Raw genomic sequence first — 19,507 nt, 5'->3', positions numbered from 1 at the left:
CCCCTTGCCCAGCTGTGGCTGCAGCTGCATTAGGACCAACAGCAAAGTAGCTGCTAGTAATTCTGCAGTGCTGCCCAGATGTAGGTCAGTGCTTTGTGGTTGACCAGCAGAGAAAGAACAAGAGCTGAACCCACATTGCTTTCTCTAGACTGCTAATAACGTCCAAACTTTAAGAAAGTTTGCTCATGTGCATTTACGCTTTGTGATGGCAGCACAAACTGAAATTAAGAGGCACCCTGGCCTCTTCAAAACTGCCTCAACATTACAAGGATGCAGAAATAACACTGACTTTTGAATAGCCAGAACTCCAATAACAGGAGAATATTTCACACCAGCAGCGAGCAATTTGCTTTCTGAAAAATAACTGCACAGATATTCAGAGTGTAATCCCACCAGGAGAGAGCCCCTGCAAAAGCCCTGGGTCAAAGTGAAAGGGCAAGCAAGGCTGAAAAAGAAACTGGGAGACAGAAGGGAAATGCTTTGCCCCAGTCACACTGCAGGTCAGTGGCAGAACCGAAAAGGCCCCGACCGCCACCGCAGAGCTCGTTCTTCATCAGCTTGGGGCAACTTGACTGATGCTGCCTGGGGGGTCACCTACCTCCAGCCAGGCACCCAGCAGCCTCATGTCAACCTGGGGTGACAGTTGCAGAGAGACCCGACACAGGTCTGCACTGCCAGTCTCGCACACACCAACACCCCAGCTTGGTCTGGCGGGACAGGGCAAAAAAACCCCCATCAGAGAGGCTGGGTCTGAGCGATCCTCTGGCTGCCCTTGCCCAGCTGCTATTCAGAAGGGGACAACCCAGTGCAGCGCCATCACAGCTGTCCAGGAGGGATTTGGAAATACACACCAAGAGCACAGTCTTCAGTTCATTTCCCAAAGGCCAGGTGGGACCACAAAGTCACCTCTTCACCTTCTCAGAGCAGAGACCACTACATTTCACCCCATCCTTGCTCTGCTGAACCCAGGAACACGTGCTTGGCTGAAGCCTGCCTTGTGGAAAGGCATCTTATCTTGATTGGAAAACACTACCATATGGAAAGACTTTCACTTTCCCCAGTAATTTGTTCCAGCAGCTAATCAACTTCATTCTTAAAAAATTAACGCTTGTTTTCTCATTTCAATTTGTCTGGCTTCAGCCTGCAGCTGTGGATTTGGGCCGTGTCTCTTCTCTCTGGCTTAAACAGCTCTTGGGTACCTGCCTTTTCTCCTTGTGGAGCTATTTATGTATCGCTATACAATTTTCTAAACAACTACAGTTGCTTAAGTTCCAGTCTTAGGTATCAGTTTGGGGATCTTTTCATTCCGCTTCCCCCTGAGGACGTGCTGCTCCATGGAGTTTCCTGCACTCACCTACCCAAGGCACGCGCCTTTGTATTTTACATCCTTCTACGTGGAGGCAATGGATCGTGGCCTCTCTAGGAAATGCAACTTGGCATAAACAATTGAGTTTAGAAGCAGAATAATGATTGCTGCTGCTCACTGCAGATAAAGGCCACTTGTGGTGAGCATCACGTCTCTGCTGTGACCAGCTTTAATCACAGCTGAGCTAATGCTGAGTGCAGCCGTCCCGGCACTCTTCCACTCCCTCCCCAGCCTTAAATCACTATCCCTCCGATTCACTGCACATCTGCCCTCTCTAACTCCTGGCTGTCTTCTCATTTGATTTTTGACCACCTTCTCCTCCCTTTTCCCTTTCCTTTTGTACTGATCTCCTCGTAATAAAAGCACTCGCCTCCTAGAAAGTCAGAGAGTGAATGTGTGGCTGTTTCCTCATCACTTGTTCTGTCCCTGTTCCCCATCTCCCTCACTGTAAGCTCTCCTGGGCAAGGACTACTGACCTCCTCCTGTGTCTGCCCCGGATAAATGCATCATTATGAGAACATTTAATAACAACACCAGTCCTGTTAACCTGTGCTGGTCAGTCAGTGGTCTGGCAGCTAAGCCAAGTATTAATTATTAAGTTTAAATGCAACAGGTTTCTTAGCAAAAAAAAATGCATTTTTGGAGCACGCTGTATTGGACAGTATTTTTGTCTGGTTTTAGCTCACAGCTTCCTTGGGGCAGGAGCCAACTCTTTGAGTCTTGTATTGTTGTGAACATGTTGATGGTGTACTATAAGCAACTCACAAATAGATAATTTAAGTTAATTAATACAAATAAACTCTAATTACAAGCAGCAACCAATTAAAACAGCACAGAGGGCATCTCCTGTGTTTGGGATAGCAGCTGAAGTGGAAGATGATGCTATTGCAAGGCCTTAGGACTCCCTCCCGCCCTCCCCACACGCTGAATTTCAGGAAGGTTTCCCACAAAGAGGCTTTGCGAGCAACCGCCGCTGCCAGAAGCTGCTGCTTCACCTCTCGGCCTGATTATGATAGCAGCAAATTAGGGCAATTTTTCACCAGTGATGCTGTCGGTGCCGTAAGAGCAATGCAGGTCCTGGGGACAGCAGGCTGCAGCACGCAATGATGGTCTTATTGCGGTGCTTGCTAACCCCACAGCACAGCACATGGTCATTTGTCCACTTCTATGGCCACCTCGGCTCCAGCAGGACATTTCTGCTGGCCCTTGCAAGTCCCTTGGTTGTGCTGGGCGTGCAGATGACATTTGGGCTGCCAGGACCACTACAGCTCCTGAGGCTGTAAAACATATTTTTTACCTAATTTCAGGTTACGTGACTTAAGGACACGCTTGGGTCCCAGCCAGGGTATTCCTTTTTCCTTCCATCTAGGGATGGCAGAAACAAGGGATCAAAGCACTGAAGGGATCAAAACATGAAAGCTAGAATAAATGAAGCCACGAAGAAACGGGAACAGAGATCTGCTCCTCTGACGTAATTAACTTTTCCAAGAACAGATAATATTCCCAAAATAAAGGACATCGTGGGACACAGAAACGTGTCCAGGTCATGTGGGAGAGAGGTACTGAGCAGAGCATCAAGGCAAATGCAAACACCGCTCCCATGGAGGAGATCGCATCAGTCGCTGGCATAACCACATAACCAGTGCTCTGGTCTCCAGACACCCACTCCTTCATTCATTTCTTATTCCGAGCAGAGATTAAAGGGCTTTCAGTCCTTGTAGCACTGTCATGTTGCTCAGCCCCAGGCGCTTTCAGGAACGCGCTTCCCAAAATGAGGTCTGACTTTGCTCTCGCTCCTCTCTCCCAGGCTCCAGCGAGCCGGGAGGGACCTGCCGCTGCCACCAGCCTGCGAGCGCCCCTGGACACCTTCTCCCCGGGCCGGTCCCGGGCTTGTCCTTCTGCCGCCGCCCGGGGCGGCCACAGCCCGGCCTCCCCCCGAGCCCCCCAGTACCCTTTCCCCCCTCTCCCCAGTTTGCAGGGGGAGTCCGGCCAAGCGGGGTACCGCTCTCCCCCAGCCCCTGTGCTGCAAACCCGGCCCCCCCGCACCCGGAGCTGCCCCCCCCCGCCCCGGGCAGCCCCGCCCCGAGGGCGCCCCCGGCGGTTGCCCCGCGCATCGGCGGGAGGAGGCTCTCGGTGGCGGCTCGGCGAATCCCGCGGGCTCCCGGCGGAGGGGCCGAGCCCCCCTTTTGCTCCCCCTTTTTTCTTCCTCCTCCTCCTCCTCCTCCATCCTCCGCCTGCTCCTCCTGCCGCCGCCGCCGGGCTCCGCTCCGCCTCACCAGCCCCGAGCCGGGTGCCCCGGCCCTGCCGCACCTCCTCGGCCTCCGCAGCCCCGGCCCGGCGGGCGGTGAGTCCTGCCCCTCCCGGGCAGCTCGGAGGGGGGGGGGGGGGGGGGGGGGGGGGGGGGGGCGCGGGGTCGCCCCCATCGGGGGGAGAGCACAGCCCGGCGCGGCGGGAAGGGGGGGGGTCCGGCCGGCCCCGGGGTGCGCAGGCTCGGGGCATCTTCCCGGGTGATGGGCATCGCTCCCCGGGTGATGGTGGCCGTGCTCGGGGCATCCTTCCCCGGTGATGGCGTGTCCTGCTTAGGGCATCCCCTCCGCCGGGGTGCAGGGGGCCGTGCTTGGGGCATCCCCCACCCCACGCTGGGGGCCGGGGGCCGTGCTCGGGACATCATCCCCCGCCGGGGGCTGGGGGCCGTGCTCGGGGCATCATCCCCACGGGGCGCTGGGGGTCCTGCCCGGGCCACTCTCCTGGAGTGCCGGGGCCGTCCTTGGTGTACCCTCCCGGGGGCTTGGGGTGCCGGGGGCTGAGCTCGGGGCATCCCGCCCAGCGGTGCCGGGGGCCGTGCTTGGTGCATCGTGCCAGGGTGCTGGGGGACTTGGTCCTCTCCCACACGCGCGATCCCCGCCCCGGGGGATCAGCATCAACTGCCCCTTTTCCAAATCAGCAGGGCCGGGGGGGCTCAGGTGTCCCAGGAGCAGGACACGCTTCTGCAGTGTTTCCAGAACATGCCTCTCACTCAGCAAACCTCCGGGCTGGCGGAGCTGTCTGGTGGTTAGGGTACAGCTGGCCACTAAGAAATCTTGGGTTTGGAGTCTGTCGTTGTTGTCCCCCCCCCCAAGCCATGCTGGCTTTGTGGCTCCTTGGCTGCGGTACTACCTTGGAGCCCCAGCCTTCTCCCTGGCCGTACAATGCACATAAACATCCCCTACCTGGCGGCACCACTTAAGCACTCGATTTCTTGGGAGGAGGCACAGCATTACGGTGCATTTATACTGCATGATGAACCACTTTTATAACGCCTGTGCTCGAGGGAATATCTAACCATAGCCATACCTGTTTGGGCATTCATCTGTATGGAAAATGCAGCCTCTTTCCTGGCTAACACTGAGGTTGTCTTGCAGAAACCATTTAGTCTGTCTAGACAAGTATGATGAAGAGCAAAGTGCCTGGAGCTGTGAATGATTAGAGCTTGGGTATCTCTGCAGTGTTAGGTTTGTGGTACAGCGCTGATAGGTGTTGCTCTCTGCTTCTGGGTGGTTTTGGGTCTTTGGTCAGCAAATGCACAGGAACCAGCCAGTAGATTGTAGAGGTTTGTTTCATGTAAGAGCAAGGGAAGAAGAATGCAGCCAGCCCTTCATCACACATGTGCATGGGAGAAGCATCACAGAGAGTTTAACCAGACTAAAACAAATGGAGAAAGCACTGAAAATGATGAATAAATGGGTGATGAGGGGGAGCAGGGGGAAAGGCATATACTGCCAGCTTCCTTTCTGGAGGGTAGCACACAGAAGTTTGTATGTTTGTATGGCACTTAGAGAGCCTCAAATAGAAGGCACTAAAAAAAAAGTAGCATTATGTATGAGCATAGAATAAATAAAATCCTTAGGGCAGAAGATTGAAACTAGGGATAATGTATGTCCTTAATACATATTCGTATGAAGAAAAGTGTATGAAGAGAGCAGGCTTTAACATAAAACAAAATCAAGGGGGAAGTGGATGTGTCGGTGTTCTTAAATACTTAAGAACACTTAAATAAGAATACTTAAATAAGGACAGATGCAAGCATCTGTCTCCATCTTAGGTATTTAATGACCTTTACAAATCTAGTAAAGAAACCTTTCTGCATATGAGTTGTCCATCTGACTTGTCCAACAGTCCAAGTAAATTAATGAGGAAGATTCACATGAGGACAAACTTCCAGGACTGAGCCTTGCGGCAATAACATATCAATCACAGTTCCAATATGACAGGTAGATTCTCCTCCCAGTAAAAGCATGTGTGAATCCCTGAAGGTTTCCACAGCACCAGGAATGACTCATTTTGAGAGAGACCACACAAAGCATCTGTTTCCGAGTCACAAACATATTCTACAGACATTACACATAAATATTATTGGGATCTGGCAGTATGTGAGGCCAGAAGGTTTTATCTGACTTTATGGTCTGGAACACATACAGATCTGACTCAGTGTTTTGTGGCCTTTTAATGCAAAGTGAATGGAAGATGCTACAGTTCCTTGTGGGTACAAGTATGGGGATGATCAGGTTCAGAGCAGGGGAGATCGATTCTGAGAAGCGCTGAGCATCTTGAAATTCCCCCGCAGCCCCTGGGAGTTGCCCCATTTCAGGTCTGAACCTGGCGAAACAGATTTAGTCTGACCCCAGCAGCTGAGCTTATTCAGCAGGCAAAGCCTGGCTCTATGCAAGGGGCTGTGTGGAGGTCCTCGAGGAAGGAGCTGGAGTAGTGAGAATTTTATTTGGACCAGAGCTAAATGCTCTCACACCTCGGCGTCCTCTCTCTGTCCTGTCGTGCTGGACTTTTTTACCCATGGAGAGTTCAGCTTCTCAGTCAAGAAAAATCTCTTTCTATACATGTCAACAAAGAAATTGAGAAAATTGCTTTCAGGCTGTTATCTGTGTGGTACTGGGAAGGAGAGACGGATCCTAGAGTAGCAGTAGCAAACACCAACTGCAAATCTCAGGAAAAGAGCTATTAAGCAACTAGGGCATGTGTTGATAATTAGTTAATGCTTGTTATGTTTGCTCTGGGCTTTTAATTTCTGTTGACTGGCTATGAATTTTCTGCACTATCACTGCTTGTTTACAGTACAGCACCTAACTTAGGCAATTAATCAGTTTTAAGAGACTCTGCTAATGTCCCTCTGACATCCGAAGAGCCCAGTTAAGTGAGTCTGCCTCTAAATGCTTCACAAGAGCTGAGAGGGGAAGGAAACAGAATGAACCTCCTTCTGTGCATCTGCAGCCTGCCGTGTATATGAGAGAGTCAGAGTTAGGAATGATTTACAAGTTGACTTATAAAATAAACAACTTTAGAATGACCAGCTTAAAAAAAAAAAAAAAAACAATCTGTACAATGTTAGGGCCAAATTCCATAAAATACCAAATAAGTCCATTATGTACTGAGTGCCCTTCTCTGGACCTGTACAACACAGACTTTCTGCACAAAAGCCCATTTCTATCTTGTCAGAATATCCCGAATGAACTTGTACTGTTTGATATTGCCTTGGCTTTTGAGAATTACACTGTTACTGTCAGCCCCAGGCATACCTATCCAAGAAAGCAATGTCAATATAATAGAGAATAAATGACATATCTGTGAACTACAAAAAGAATAATTCATAGGTAATTTTCAATTACAGAGAATAATTTATAGGTGCCTGATTTGCACAGAGAATAATTTATGAGTAACCTGAATTGCATATAAAGCACATTTATAGGTTACTGTAAGAAAGGGAGTACGGCAACTGCTCAGCTGTCACGTGCTGAGACTGGGTTTTGGGGGCATTTCTTGTGAAAACACCCACCGTGAGAAAAATCCGTCAAATTCCATAGTAAAAAGATTTGTGTAATATGCCCAATCTGAGCTGAAACCTCTGTATGTTACCAAAAGCCAGACGTACGGCCCGTGTTGTCCTTGGAGCTCCTGCCTCACATCACACACCACAAGCAGAAAGGCCACAACTGGGTTCCTACAACATAATCATTGGAAAAGGCTGTCCCCAACAGCGGACAAGGAGCCAAGTGCCAAAACCTTTGGCTTACGTGTGTCTCCACTGCACTGCATGGATGTGATGATGAACAATATGAAAGATCTGAATAACAGAAAAGAGAGGGAGGTCTCCATAAACTGGATTAGAATTCCCAGCACAGGCTGGCTCCTTCCCTGCCCTGTTAGGGACCCCGCGGGTGCCAGGAGGGCACAGGCTCATGTTTCATACTGCATAGATGGGCCTTGCTCGTTCATACGATCCAATATGGATGCTCCTTGTTTTGGAAAAATTACAGTAGCAAATGGCTGCAAGGTGGAATGACAAAATGCAGATTGGGAATAGGATGCTTTCTTTCTAATGGTAAAGGTAGAAAATGGCACATCAGTGGACATAGTGAGTGCCTCCACTTGCAGCAGATCTTTAAATTATTATTTTGCTTAAAGCATTTCCTCCAGTGCAACTACAAGTTACTGGCATTTTACATGAAGAGAGTCACTTTCTCCTCCTCAGGACTTGCTAGCCAAGTCCTATGGCTTGTCATTAAACAAGGGGCCACATTAGCTGCTTTTTTTCTTTAAAGACATGATGACTCCTTCCTACATACCTGAAGGGCAGAAGGATGCATCGGTGCTTCCACTTCTTATCACCACCTTGGTGTCTTAAAAACTGAGGGGGGAAAAAAAATCCAAGCTAAAGTGCCATTCCCTCCTGAAGCACTGCATCAGTGAGTTATACAAGGCACCCTCGACACAAGAGCTAAAAATTACAAAGCCCTTTTGCACTACTTCAGTTAATGAAACTCTATATCCATACATCAGATCAAGCACAAATAACATCTACTGTAGTTAATGTTGTAAAACGGTTTCTTTTTTAAAATGCTGAAGTTGTCCATAAAATTTTTCTGAAGCATTAATTTTCTCCAGTGCAGTATTTTAGAAAAGCTTGTTAAAGAGAAGCAATTGTGTTGGATTTGAGGAACGTAACGGGTTGCTGCTATTCTCTCGGAAGCAAAGCCAGACTCTCCAGGAGAAGGAGGCACGCGTCGCTCCAGACAGTGCGTTGCAAGTGAATTCCTGTCCTTGAGCTTTCAAACCACTAAAGCGTAATCATGGACATCCTTGGGCATGGTGGACATTCACAAAACACCCATGGTCATAGCTGGGAATGTCTGGAGCTGGGTGAATGTCCCTTTTTAGGAAGCCTCGGGAAACAATGTATATCCCATAGCTTTGGGTACACACAATATTCCATGAGAGAGCCCGGGGGAACACATGCTGAAAGACTGTGTGCTCATTGTATCTGCTGTTGCATACATCCCATTTAGAAAAGAAAAATCCATTCATTTTCTAACCAGCTCCTCCTCCCCCAGACCTACACTCCATTTATTGCCAGGAAGCACTGATGAAAGTGGCTCGTGCTTCTCAGAAACCTTCTTTGACAAGATCACTCTCAACCTGGACCAAGTGCAGTCTCTCCTTGATTTCCCTGGGAGCAACAGGCAGTCAGTAGCTCACAGGATCACATCCTCAGTCATTTTAATACTGCTAATAGTTTCCTAGTGAAAGTTCTGCATATGACCGGAAAAATGATGCTTGTATTTAAAGTTCGTGCAGAACAAGTGAAATCTGGGCCCTGGGAAAACACAAATCTTCACCCTAGCAAAACTCCTGCTGACCTGGTGGGGTCAGACTCTCACTTTGTCCTCCCAAATCTGGAAGCAAGTCGGAAGTGTAGAGACTTGGGTGACAAAGCACAGAACAACCTCACATGAACTTGTAAAAACCAGCAGAAGCAATCTGGAGGTTTTTTGGGCAATAAGAAGAGGTGGCTGAGAAAGCATCGCAGATTTTACTTCTAAACTTTCACTGGATTAGGGCCCTTGTACCACTTCAGATCCCACCGTACCGTCTGCTCTCAGCCTTTAATGCTAGCGAAATACAAAGCTTGCAAAAATAAAAGAAAACTGCTTACCCGCTCCCTCTCCTGGGCTATATAGCCTTAGCGCCAAAAAAGATCATACAAAACGGGTCTTTTTTAAGGACTGCTTATACATACACGTATCTTCCCCAGGGTCAGATGTAAAGAAATTCAGTGTTAATTTTAATGGGCTGCCAACTTCTTTCTCTTATGGTGCAAACTACCAGAGCCTTCTCTGTGTAACTGAGGAAAGACTTTGGCTCATGTTGATACTATTTTTTAAATATTGAATTTTTTTGTTATGTTGCTGTCCTCAAGGGCCACTGAATGTCACTTACCTGACAGAGCTAGGCTGCAGACCTACTTAAATTATAGACTGAACCAGTTCCTCCTAAAAATATTTAATTATTTTTTTTTCCTGTGATTGAATGATGCTGTTATAATGGTGATGGTCAGCAGCTGATACATTTGCTTATCCGCCCAGAAAGCTTGTCCGGTTTCTTTTAAGTTAGTATTAACTTGCCTAATAGAAGATAATACTTGTTCCTAGAAACCCTGTGCTTTTGTGCATATATACCTGTGTATTTTTCATTCTGCTGTATACAGGTGGAGCACTTACCTGTGGCAGGCAACTTTTCCCGAAGTACTGCTCCAAAATACTCTAGTTCTACTTGGCATGAACTCCTTACAAAAAATGAATGTCTGTCTTCTTTGGAAAAATCCAGACCTAGGTTAGCCATAGGGGTTGTACTTTGTTTCCTCTTTTTCTTCCCTTTCCCCAAGATGTCCACTGGAATCTCCGTAAGTGCATAAACTGCAATGGGAAATAGGTGCTTGACTTTGGCAGCTTTGGAAAACGCTGGCCTTAGAAAGGACCCTGGAGAGGATATTTCTGGGATGCTCTGAATTAATTCATTTCTGCTGTAGGCTTTCCTTTGCTCTTTATTTACCACTTGACATCATCACCAGCATTCTTGATGCTAGCGTGGTGTGACATGAAGTTATTCATGAAGTGACATGATGGCAATGGGCCTGTACATATCTTGCTAGAGAGGCAGCGCCAGCAAACCCAAGTCTCACACACCAAGTCCCACCTGTGGATCAGGCTGGGCAAACCTTCCCACACCTTGCAGCCTGACAACAGCACGGGGAGCTGGCAGATGCCCCGGGTCAATGCCTAAGAGTGAGGATTAAAAGCTGTTAGAGGAAATTGTCAACAGCGAACAGCTGCTTTCACTGGTGTCAGGTAAGTCAGAAGTTTAGGCTTCTGATAGATAAATAAAGACCAAGATCTACCTCTTCTTTCCTGCCATGGACCTATGCCTTTGAGAGCCCCAAGGTGTGTGGTTTAGCCCAAGCAAAAAGGAGCACCACCTTTTGACATCACATGAGGGCCAGTGCTGCCGGTTGCACGACACACGGAGATATTTCCCATGGTATTGGGACTTCAGGATAGAGCACCAAAAAAAAAAAAAATCAAACTATATCTGATTTAATCCAGACATCTGGTAGCAATAACAGGGCTATGCATTCTTGAGCACCATCTACTGGTACATTATCCATAAACCAGTGACATACACGCAGCTGTAGAGCACCCTATAACAGCTACTCTCACGTCAATGCGTAGGGCTCCTGGTCAGCACTATGTATAGCATTTATAAGCTCCCAATCAAACTTTGCAGCTGGGACCTTGGGGCAAACTGCTCTGAGAGCAAAGTGTGAAAAGGTTTCCAGGTCCCTCGTGAGGCCACGTGCTGATGGCTGTATCCCCTCCTGCAGGCAGTGCCACAGTCGGTGCGTCTCTCCGCGATGCTGCAGTGCAAACACGCTCAGGAATTCAGCTTCGGGCCCCGGGCTCTGAAGGACGCGCTGATCTCCACCAACCCAGCCCTGCAGGAGCTCTATGCCAAAGCTTTCTCCAGGGCGGAGAAGCTGTTCCTCTCCGAAGCCTACAACCCACAGAGAACGCTCTTCTGCACACTGCTCATCCGGACGGCTTTCGACTGGCTCCTCAGCCACCCCGATGCCCCCGAGGACTTTGAGACCTTCTATCACGCCATGCTGAGGAGGAAGCAGAACTTCTATCGAAAGCACATTTACCTGCAACCTATAGGTAATGCGGGCATCTTCACTGAGCCACGTGGAAAGATATGGGAGGGAGGTGGGTGGTGCTGAACGCTACTAACATCCTCTTCTAAGGACTAACCTGCAAAATGCACTTGCCATAGCAAAGATAAGTGTCATACCAAAGGCTCTGACATGCCCCCAGCCTAGAGTCACAAGCCACGATGACAGCCATCAGTAGACCTGCCCTGTAAATGGTATGTGTGCCCCTGGGTGAGACTTGCTATGAATGAATGAGTATACATACATATATAGATATATGTAAAACAATGCTGGATAAAACAGCATTTCTGGAGCTCCATCCCTGATGGTTCATTAAAACCAGCCACCCGTTCCCACATTAATCTTTCTGCACAACTTAAATAGGAGACAACCTTCCTAGCACATCTGCTCTGCTAATGAGAGAGTGTACTAATGCCTCGAGCCACCTCTCAGAAACAGACCCCTCTTCTCCTCCATATCTGTATAGCCATCTAGAGATGTCCGCCACATCCCAGAGTAAGCAATTAACTTCAGAATGAACTAGCCTTCCTCTTCTCCAGCTGCTGTGGCCAGCCCCACAAAACCACTTTAGACCCTATGGTTCGCCCTGGCTTTAAGGAACTGATAACAGAGCTTCTCTTCTTAGACTTAATCGAAGGCCCTGGCGGGCTCTCGCTGCTGGATTCCCTCCAGAGCTGTGTCGAGTCTTTCTTCCTGGGTCTCCGTGTGAAGTGCCTTCCCTCCATCCCCATCTCTTCCATTCACTGCTGCTACCGCCACAGCCGGGACTCGGACAGGGTGCAGCTTCACGCAGGTAAGGACCTGGGAGCGGGGAGCCCGTAGAGACATCAGCTTGGCACACAGGCACGAGCCCTCCCTTTGCAAATGCCTGAAATAGCCCTTCATTGCCTGAGCAGGGAGGAGATGAGGAAGGGAGTCAAAAGGGAGAAATCCTGTTCCCATGGAAAACCCAGAACTTTGAGGCTGGAAACAGGAATAAAAAACAAAGTGACTTTCATCATATTTTCCTCTGCTGTTTGTATTTTTCCGTGCTATTATGTTTAGGTCCAGCTCTGCAAAGTGATCGGATCCACTCTGCAGGAGGGCACTGTTGATTCGGTGTAGTCTGAATTCTCCCATCTCTTGTCCAGAGCCAAAGTAAATTGGTGGCCTGGGTGGCGCAGGTGGGGAACTCACTGGCCTTTCATGTTAGGAAATGTGGGTTCAAGTGTCACACAGCTCCCCAGGGAAATGGGTTTGTCAGCGGCCAAACTGGCGCTGCACAAACATCCATCTGGAAGAAGCTGTTTGCAGGTACCGCGGGCAGCACGTGCTCAGCACAGACCCAGCGCTGCAGCGCTGCGGCTGCTCCAGCTCAGGCCTGAAATGCCTGTAGGGAAATTCTTCTACTTCCAGGTGCTTATTTCCATGGGCTAGTACTGAATTCACCTACATCTCTGCCCTTAGCTCTGCTTTGTTTTAGCTCTGGGCTCAGCACCACTTCCAAAGTCAGGTCTGCTCATACTCTGATTTGAGGGGATGGGCTACACAGCCATGGTTCTCCATCCGAGATGCTGAATCCAGCAGCTCTGCCTGTCTGTGGCTTGGATTACATCCTCCTCCCCATGAGCAGCAGAAATTCTGGCTCCTGCATGCCTTCTAGGCATGCTTCATTTTAATGAACATCTCTCTTGTATTTGTCCAGATGGGATCCTGAATTTCCTGAAGAACAACAAGCCCATGGATGCCCTGTGTGTCCTTGGACTCACTCTGCTGGACCTTTACCCATGTGAGACCTGGAGCTTCACGTTCAGCAAATTCCTGCCAGGACAAGGTGGGATTGGTGTCCCATGATCTCCTAGCACAGCGTGCCAATAAGGCAGCACTGTACCAAAAAGCCTTCCCTGGGAGACTGGAACAGCCAAACCTTATCCTTAACATTTTATTCACTCCCTGATAAGAGGAACTAGGTTTTCCCAATTTAAAATTAGGGGAGTCAGGGCTCCTGATCCAGACAAAGGTAACTGAGGTGCTACAAACCTTTTGGGAAGTGTGTCTTATCACACCCTGTGTGCTCAACCGGACTGTGCTACAACAGCTTTCTTCTCATGCTGCCTAAGGTGAGAGACAGTCATAAGAGAGCTGATGCCTAACTTGTACGTCCCTCTCTTTACAGAAGTGGGAGTCTGCAGCTTTGCCAGATTTTCTGGGGATTTCCCCCAGGCTGGCTGTAGCAGCTTGAATCCCCTCACGCAGAAGGAACGGTTATGCGAAGTTAGCAAGGAAAGCAGAGACCAGACATTGCCGTTCAGTGCCCAAGAGATGGTCCAGTGCTGCAAGGTAGGACCAGCAATCTCCTGCACCCCATATTTCTTGCCATGTAGGGTTAAATATTTCAGGCCTGGGCATAATCCATGTCTCAGCCCAGTGAAGCAGGCATGAGAGTCTGCTCCCAGAAGACGCAGGCAATCCCAGCTAAGTCCACACTCTTAATGCAGTCCCAAAGAGCTTGTATTTTAGTGCACTGTGTAGACAACTCTTACTCCCCTTGCCACTGGAGCAAACTATAGCATCAGCTGTATAGTGAGGCTACAGGACTCGCCTTATGTCACAGAGCAACACTGAGACAAAAACCCTGCCCAGCTCCCAGGCTCACGCTTGTGTAATCTTGACTGTTTTGCTTGTCAGGCGATGCACGTGCAGTTAACTAATGGATGGCTGGGAAGGGGTGATTGTGTCTTCCTCAGACTTTGGTATCTGTAAGGGGAGAGGACCACTTGCCAGCCCTGCTTACGCAGATGGATAAGAAAAATACCTCAGACAAGTTTGCACATATATTTATATGCAGATGCCCTTAAACCCCATTCATCTCCAACACACCCTCTTCACGAGTGCTGTTCTCCCTCATCCCAGCGTCTCCCCTGTGCCCCCGTGCCAGCTCTGCTTCTAGCATTTCTCCCAAAGCTGGCCCACGAGGAGCAGCTGCACCAACACCTTCGATGCCATTTCCCTCTGCCTCCCCTGGCATTTAGTCAGGATTTTCTAGTCTGAGGTCTCTTCCTGTAGTAATTTCAAATGATGTTAGGTGGCAATGGGAGGAGGAGGGGAATCCTCCACCCTCAGCCTTTCCACGGTTGCCAGTTCCCAAGGCAGTCATGCTTGGCCAGCTGACTCCAGCTTAGCTTTTGCTTTGGCACAAGTGTTGAGAACATCTGCTTTGGAAGGACCCAGATCTGTTATTGCCAGTAGCTTCTTACAGATTTCTCACATGGACCGTGCTGCTTTTTTCAGACCCCAGTGGGACTGTATTTCCCCCTTAATAAAAACCAAAACCAAATGCCACACGGTCCTTGGGGAAGAGAGTGACAGCAGCACTGCCCTACAGCTCTGAACCTGCTATCTACAGGGTCTTCCCACAGCTGCTTCTAAAAAACACACCCATCCTTCCTCCCTCACCATACAAACATGGATGTTGGGGGTACCTGGGAAGAAGGGAGCCACATTCCCCTTTCACCTCGGAAAAGCCCAGGCTGGAGGACTGCCAGGGCTGAGCAATGAGTCGGTCAGATTGTCGGGGAGCAGGGAAGGTGGAACAGCAGAGGAAGAAGAGGAGGGGGGGGCAGCGGAAGCAGGAATGACCATGCGCTGCTGTGATTTTTGCTTTCCTGAAAGGTGACCTGTCACGAGATCTGCCACCTGATGGGGCTGGGGACCTGCCGCTGGCTGCAGTGCATCATGCAGGGCGCGCTGAGCCTGGACGAAGCCCTGCTGCGGCCTCTGGAGCCGTGTCCCATCTGCCTGCGGAAGCTGCAGCACATCGTGGGTTTCAAACTCGTCGAGCGCTACAGGGTGAGAGACAGATCCGCCAGCCCTTCCCGGAGCAAGGGGACATAGCAGGGAGCAGAGCGGCTCACCCCAAACCACAGCAGTAAATGTGCTGTAGCAGCGTGTTATACGCAGATGCTCTCAGCGCAAGGTGCTAAGAAAGCAAGCTTACACCTAAGTGAGGGGGGTGTTGTACACATGGTCTGTGACTAACGTAGCACTTTACACAAGCTCTAGGGCTTTGGGCTGTTCACAACAAGGGACAGTGCAACAGTCCGACCACATTTTGCTACTCCCGAAAATGAGGCGGGGAAGGCAGGCAGATTTCAAGCCAGAGCGGCAGTGAGCACAGCGATTCCCACATCTATGCCCTTTCCTCTGTGCCACCATGGTTTTCTGCCTCTCTGGGGCTGCTGGTAACAGGGAGAAAATATTAAGTGCGTACTTTGCTGCAGTTCCTCTGCTTAAAGATATGAGAAAGGATCCCAAATTATTACCCCCTAATAAGTGGAGGGTCCCAGACTCATCTTTTGTCTCTTCTCTCCCACCCATAAAACTGCTAACACCACCACATTTAGACAACATCGGGAATAGTGCTAAGATGCCCTTAGCTCTAGAAAGGGTTTTCTATCTTTGCTGTCTAAAAAGCAGGATTCAGTAGCCAAATGGCTGGTAGAATAGAAATAATGTCATCATTCTCGCTCAGCACCCTATCTTCTCCCTGATTATAATTTCTGTCTGACACACATCATGTTCCGAGACAGGATTTTCCACGGCTGCCTATTTTAAAGTCTGTGGGTTATATTTGTAACAAGATACGTGCCGAGTGAGAAGGGGGATGCCTCTAGTTTCATTCAGCTTGGAATCAGACACACAGAAGCACAGCAAAGGACGCGGGGGAAAAAACATGTTTGTGTGGTTTTGCTGCCTGTCTGTGCGTCTGCGGTGGTGTTAGACCCGTCTCTGACTCAGTGGCTGTTTGGTCCCTGCTTCTGTCTGAGAGGTGCCTAAATTGCCCAGACTACCAGAGGAATAAATTCTGGTTTATTTAAACACCCAGCCTGTCAGCATCCAGCTATTGCTTTCTAGAAGAGAACGGCCATCTGCATTAAGCTTTTCTAGAAACATTTTTGCCTTTACACCTGCAGTAAATACTGTAATTGGCTCAGCATCCCCTGGCAACAGGGAACACAAACCTGAAGAGAGGATACACTTGCCAAGTGTTACATCTGCTTCCTTGACAAGGAAAAGCTCAGCTAGATACAGTAGAAGCTGGTGTAAGGGTTGTGATAATCTCTGTAAGAGGCTTTGCTATAGCATTAAGAGGAAATATAAATGCCAGAGACGAATTAAATAGTTAAGGAACATGACAGAAGAGAGCACAAAGCATTTGGAGACAACATCAGATAGCAAAGTTACTTGCTAAGCATGTTTTGAGAGGTTGTGGCTGGCCAAGTGCAAGTCTGAAGTCACATTTCCCTTTGGAAAATTAGCACGGATCCCCACCTGCCACATAACAGCCCCAGACGCTCATAATACATACAGGAAATGCCAGACACAAAGCTGTTCCTCGCCAGGAGCAGGTAATGCTGCTGAAGTCTGCGACTGAGACACGGTTACGGGCAGAAGAGCATGTGGGACAGGAAACCAGTCCTTATGCAGGAGGAAGAGCCCCTCAATTTATTTGAGTTGCACTCGGAAACATGCTCCATTTTTTCATCACAGCTGCTTATTCCAGCGTGAGTCATCTTGCAAACCGAAAGCAAATCAGTTCTCATGGTGTTTCCCCACCACAACCAACATTTCCACCTGCTGCTTCTGCAGCATCCCAGGCTCTTCTGCACGTAGCGCCTAGGTTAGTTTGCAGTGGCCACGCTGCAGAAGAAAACAGCTGCAGCCTTACAAACCCTTCCCAAATTTGAATCAATAAACCACCCAGAGGGTGAGAGGCAGAAAAGATTTTGGAGTTTTGGTAGCAATCTTGAGTCAAGCATCCCCTCTTTTGCCTTAAATAATCCAGATACACTGTTTGAACATCCTCATCTCAGCAGCTTTTTCTCTTCTTGGGAATTGTTCTAAGTAGCAGTTGTGATTCCTTCCCAGGTTCACTACTCTTGGGAATTTTAAGGGACATTATAAAATCATGGGCTGGTTGCAGCTTTGCTGTCCCCTCCCCTAGTCCGGCTCCTATTGCAGCTTCTGGTGCCTTCTTTGTTTTTTAAACCCAGAGGGAGGGAAGGGCTATTGGAGGTGGGATGAGGCAGGAGAAAAATTGTCCCTTTACATTTTTTTTCTTGCCCCAGAGGGAGGGGGCAGGGTGGATTAGCTTAGCTGAAAGAGACCATTTTATTCTTGTATGAAATTCTTCCCCGAGGCTCCATGCACAGACTGAAACGAGAAACAGGGCTGATTTCTCCCACCCACTCAATTTGAGCTCTTTATCCCCTCTGTCACTTGCCTGAAGAGAGAGCAATGGAGGAGGGAAGGGGGAGGGAGTAGTGGGGCGCTGCGGGAGAAGGGAGCTCTGTAGGGCTGGGAATCTCCTGCCCGCTTCTCAAACAGGGCAGCTCAGCCTGAGCTGAGCGTGTATGGACCCAGCACAGTGACCGGCGCACCAGGGGCTACATCTCATGTTAATACTCCAACTGTCACCGCTCCTTCCTAAAGCCATCGCAGGGCTTTGCAAAGGTATCAGCTGGGAGCTGTGGAAAGTAAAGATGAAGAAATAGGCCACAAGGGTGTGAAAAAGCTGAAAAACACACAAAAAAACCCCGACACATGGCAACAAGGCAGACAAGGAGATCCCCTTTTATCCAGCGATGACTGGAGTACTGCGATTCATTCCCCCAAGCATAAGGAATAAACGCGCCAGAAGCAACCCGTTATATGCCCCATTGTAGCATTTAATATTTAAAAAGGAAATTGTCTCAGACATTTTCCTTTCATTAATTCTTTCCTGGAGCCCAGCCTTCCCACTTGTGCCTTTCAGCTTGAGAGGGGAAGAGCTATTCTTAGGAATAAAATGCACGTTACCACAGGAGTTAACAACATGATGAAACAAGATTCTTCACCACTACCTCAGCAGCTTTTATGACACAGTTTCCTCTAGAGAGGCACTGGTTTGGCTCCCGTGGAGATCACATCCACACAGCAGGGAGTGATTTTGTGCTGTTTTGTCCTACCATCTTCAATAATAGGGCAGATACAGTCCACATCTGACTGGAGGCAGCTCTGCCACAGACGCTGACTCCAAGAAAATGGGACAAAAGAAAGCCCCTGCTTCGTAGGGTAACCGTGAATTGTCTGAACCCATCTTCTGGCAGAGAGGACCATAGCATCTGAAGCTGAGCCACCCAAGATGAATAGGTTTACCTGACAAACACTGGGAAAGGCGTAACTGTTGTCTCTCGTTCTCTAAAACGAAACCTTTTTTCCTCTCATCACAGAAGCTCTACGCTTGGACACAGACTGTATTGTCCACGTGGCCAAGGCAAGGGTCAGCAGACCTGTCCGCCTCTGAGGACATCCTTCCGTTCAGCTCAGACTCTGGGATGTGCTGCGAGAACGACTCCGAGGCCGTGACCTCCTTGTCCGAGCCGCTGACACCAGACACTTGCAGCCAGGCCCTCTCCATCGGCCAGGAGCTGGAACAGGACGAGCATTCGTGTTCGCTGGCGGAAGCACACAGCCAGCCCCAGCTCACCGGGCCCACCAAGTCCACGGATATCATTAAGGATTATGAACTGTGGCTGGAGATGTGCATTGCTGCCCTGGAGAGGAACGTCTCCGAGGAGGAACTGGCTCAGGTAGACAAGACCGTGGATGCCCTGGCTAAGTGGGAAATGTTTACAGGACAACTGCCTGCTATGAAGAAGGACCTACCCTTTGCTAGGGACAACACCGGGCTACGGAAAGTTCTCGGAGACAAATTTTCCTCCTTGCGGAGGAAACTGAGTTCCAGAAAACTGTCCAAAGGGGAATCATCCCCTCATCGTTGGCGGTGGGAGGAAAACTAGGCTGGGTCTGCCTTGGGTTGGGCCAGCTTTGCTCCCACAGCTTTGGTTACGTTACTGCCCTGCTTCTGACCTTTCTCACCACAAATTGTTGCTGCAGAGAAACAGCAACTCCCCACAGGAATAAAAGGTGTTTCTTTTTCTGAGATTGCTAACATATTTTTGATGTGATCAGTTCTTCTCTAAGGGTTTTTCCTGTGCTGGTCTAAGCAACAGCACTACTCCAAACCCACATCAAGTCCTATGTTGCTGCTTGTATTTTCTTGCCAT

At 49.2% G+C, this 19,507-nt stretch overlaps 1 protein-coding gene across 2 annotated transcripts; it reads left to right on the top strand.

The window, feature by feature from the left end:
* The first annotated feature begins 11,102 nt into the window (after nt 1-11,102).
* On the top strand, nt 11,103-19,240 carry AMZ1 (archaelysin family metallopeptidase 1). Of its 2 annotated transcripts, none has more exons than XM_050905720.1 (6): nt 11,103-11,406; nt 12,046-12,213; nt 13,105-13,233; nt 13,576-13,739; nt 15,141-15,248; nt 18,671-19,240. In XM_050905720.1, exons 1-6 carry the CDS (start codon nt 11,103-11,105, stop codon nt 19,238-19,240), a joined length of 1,443 nt encoding a protein of 480 aa, XP_050761677.1. The 2 variants fall into 2 exon arrangements, with proteins under 2 accessions (XP_050761677.1, XP_050761676.1); XM_050905719.1 differs by having other exon boundaries at nt 15,072-15,248.
* Nucleotides 19,241-19,507: the final 267 nt, after the last annotated feature.

The sequence above is a fragment of the Gymnogyps californianus genome, chromosome 15, assembly GCF_018139145.2.
Source record: "Gymnogyps californianus isolate 813 chromosome 15, ASM1813914v2, whole genome shotgun sequence".
In the NCBI taxonomy this organism is placed as follows: domain Eukaryota; kingdom Metazoa; phylum Chordata; class Aves; order Accipitriformes; family Cathartidae; genus Gymnogyps; species Gymnogyps californianus.
This window is presented reverse-complemented; position numbering and strand designations above follow the sequence as displayed.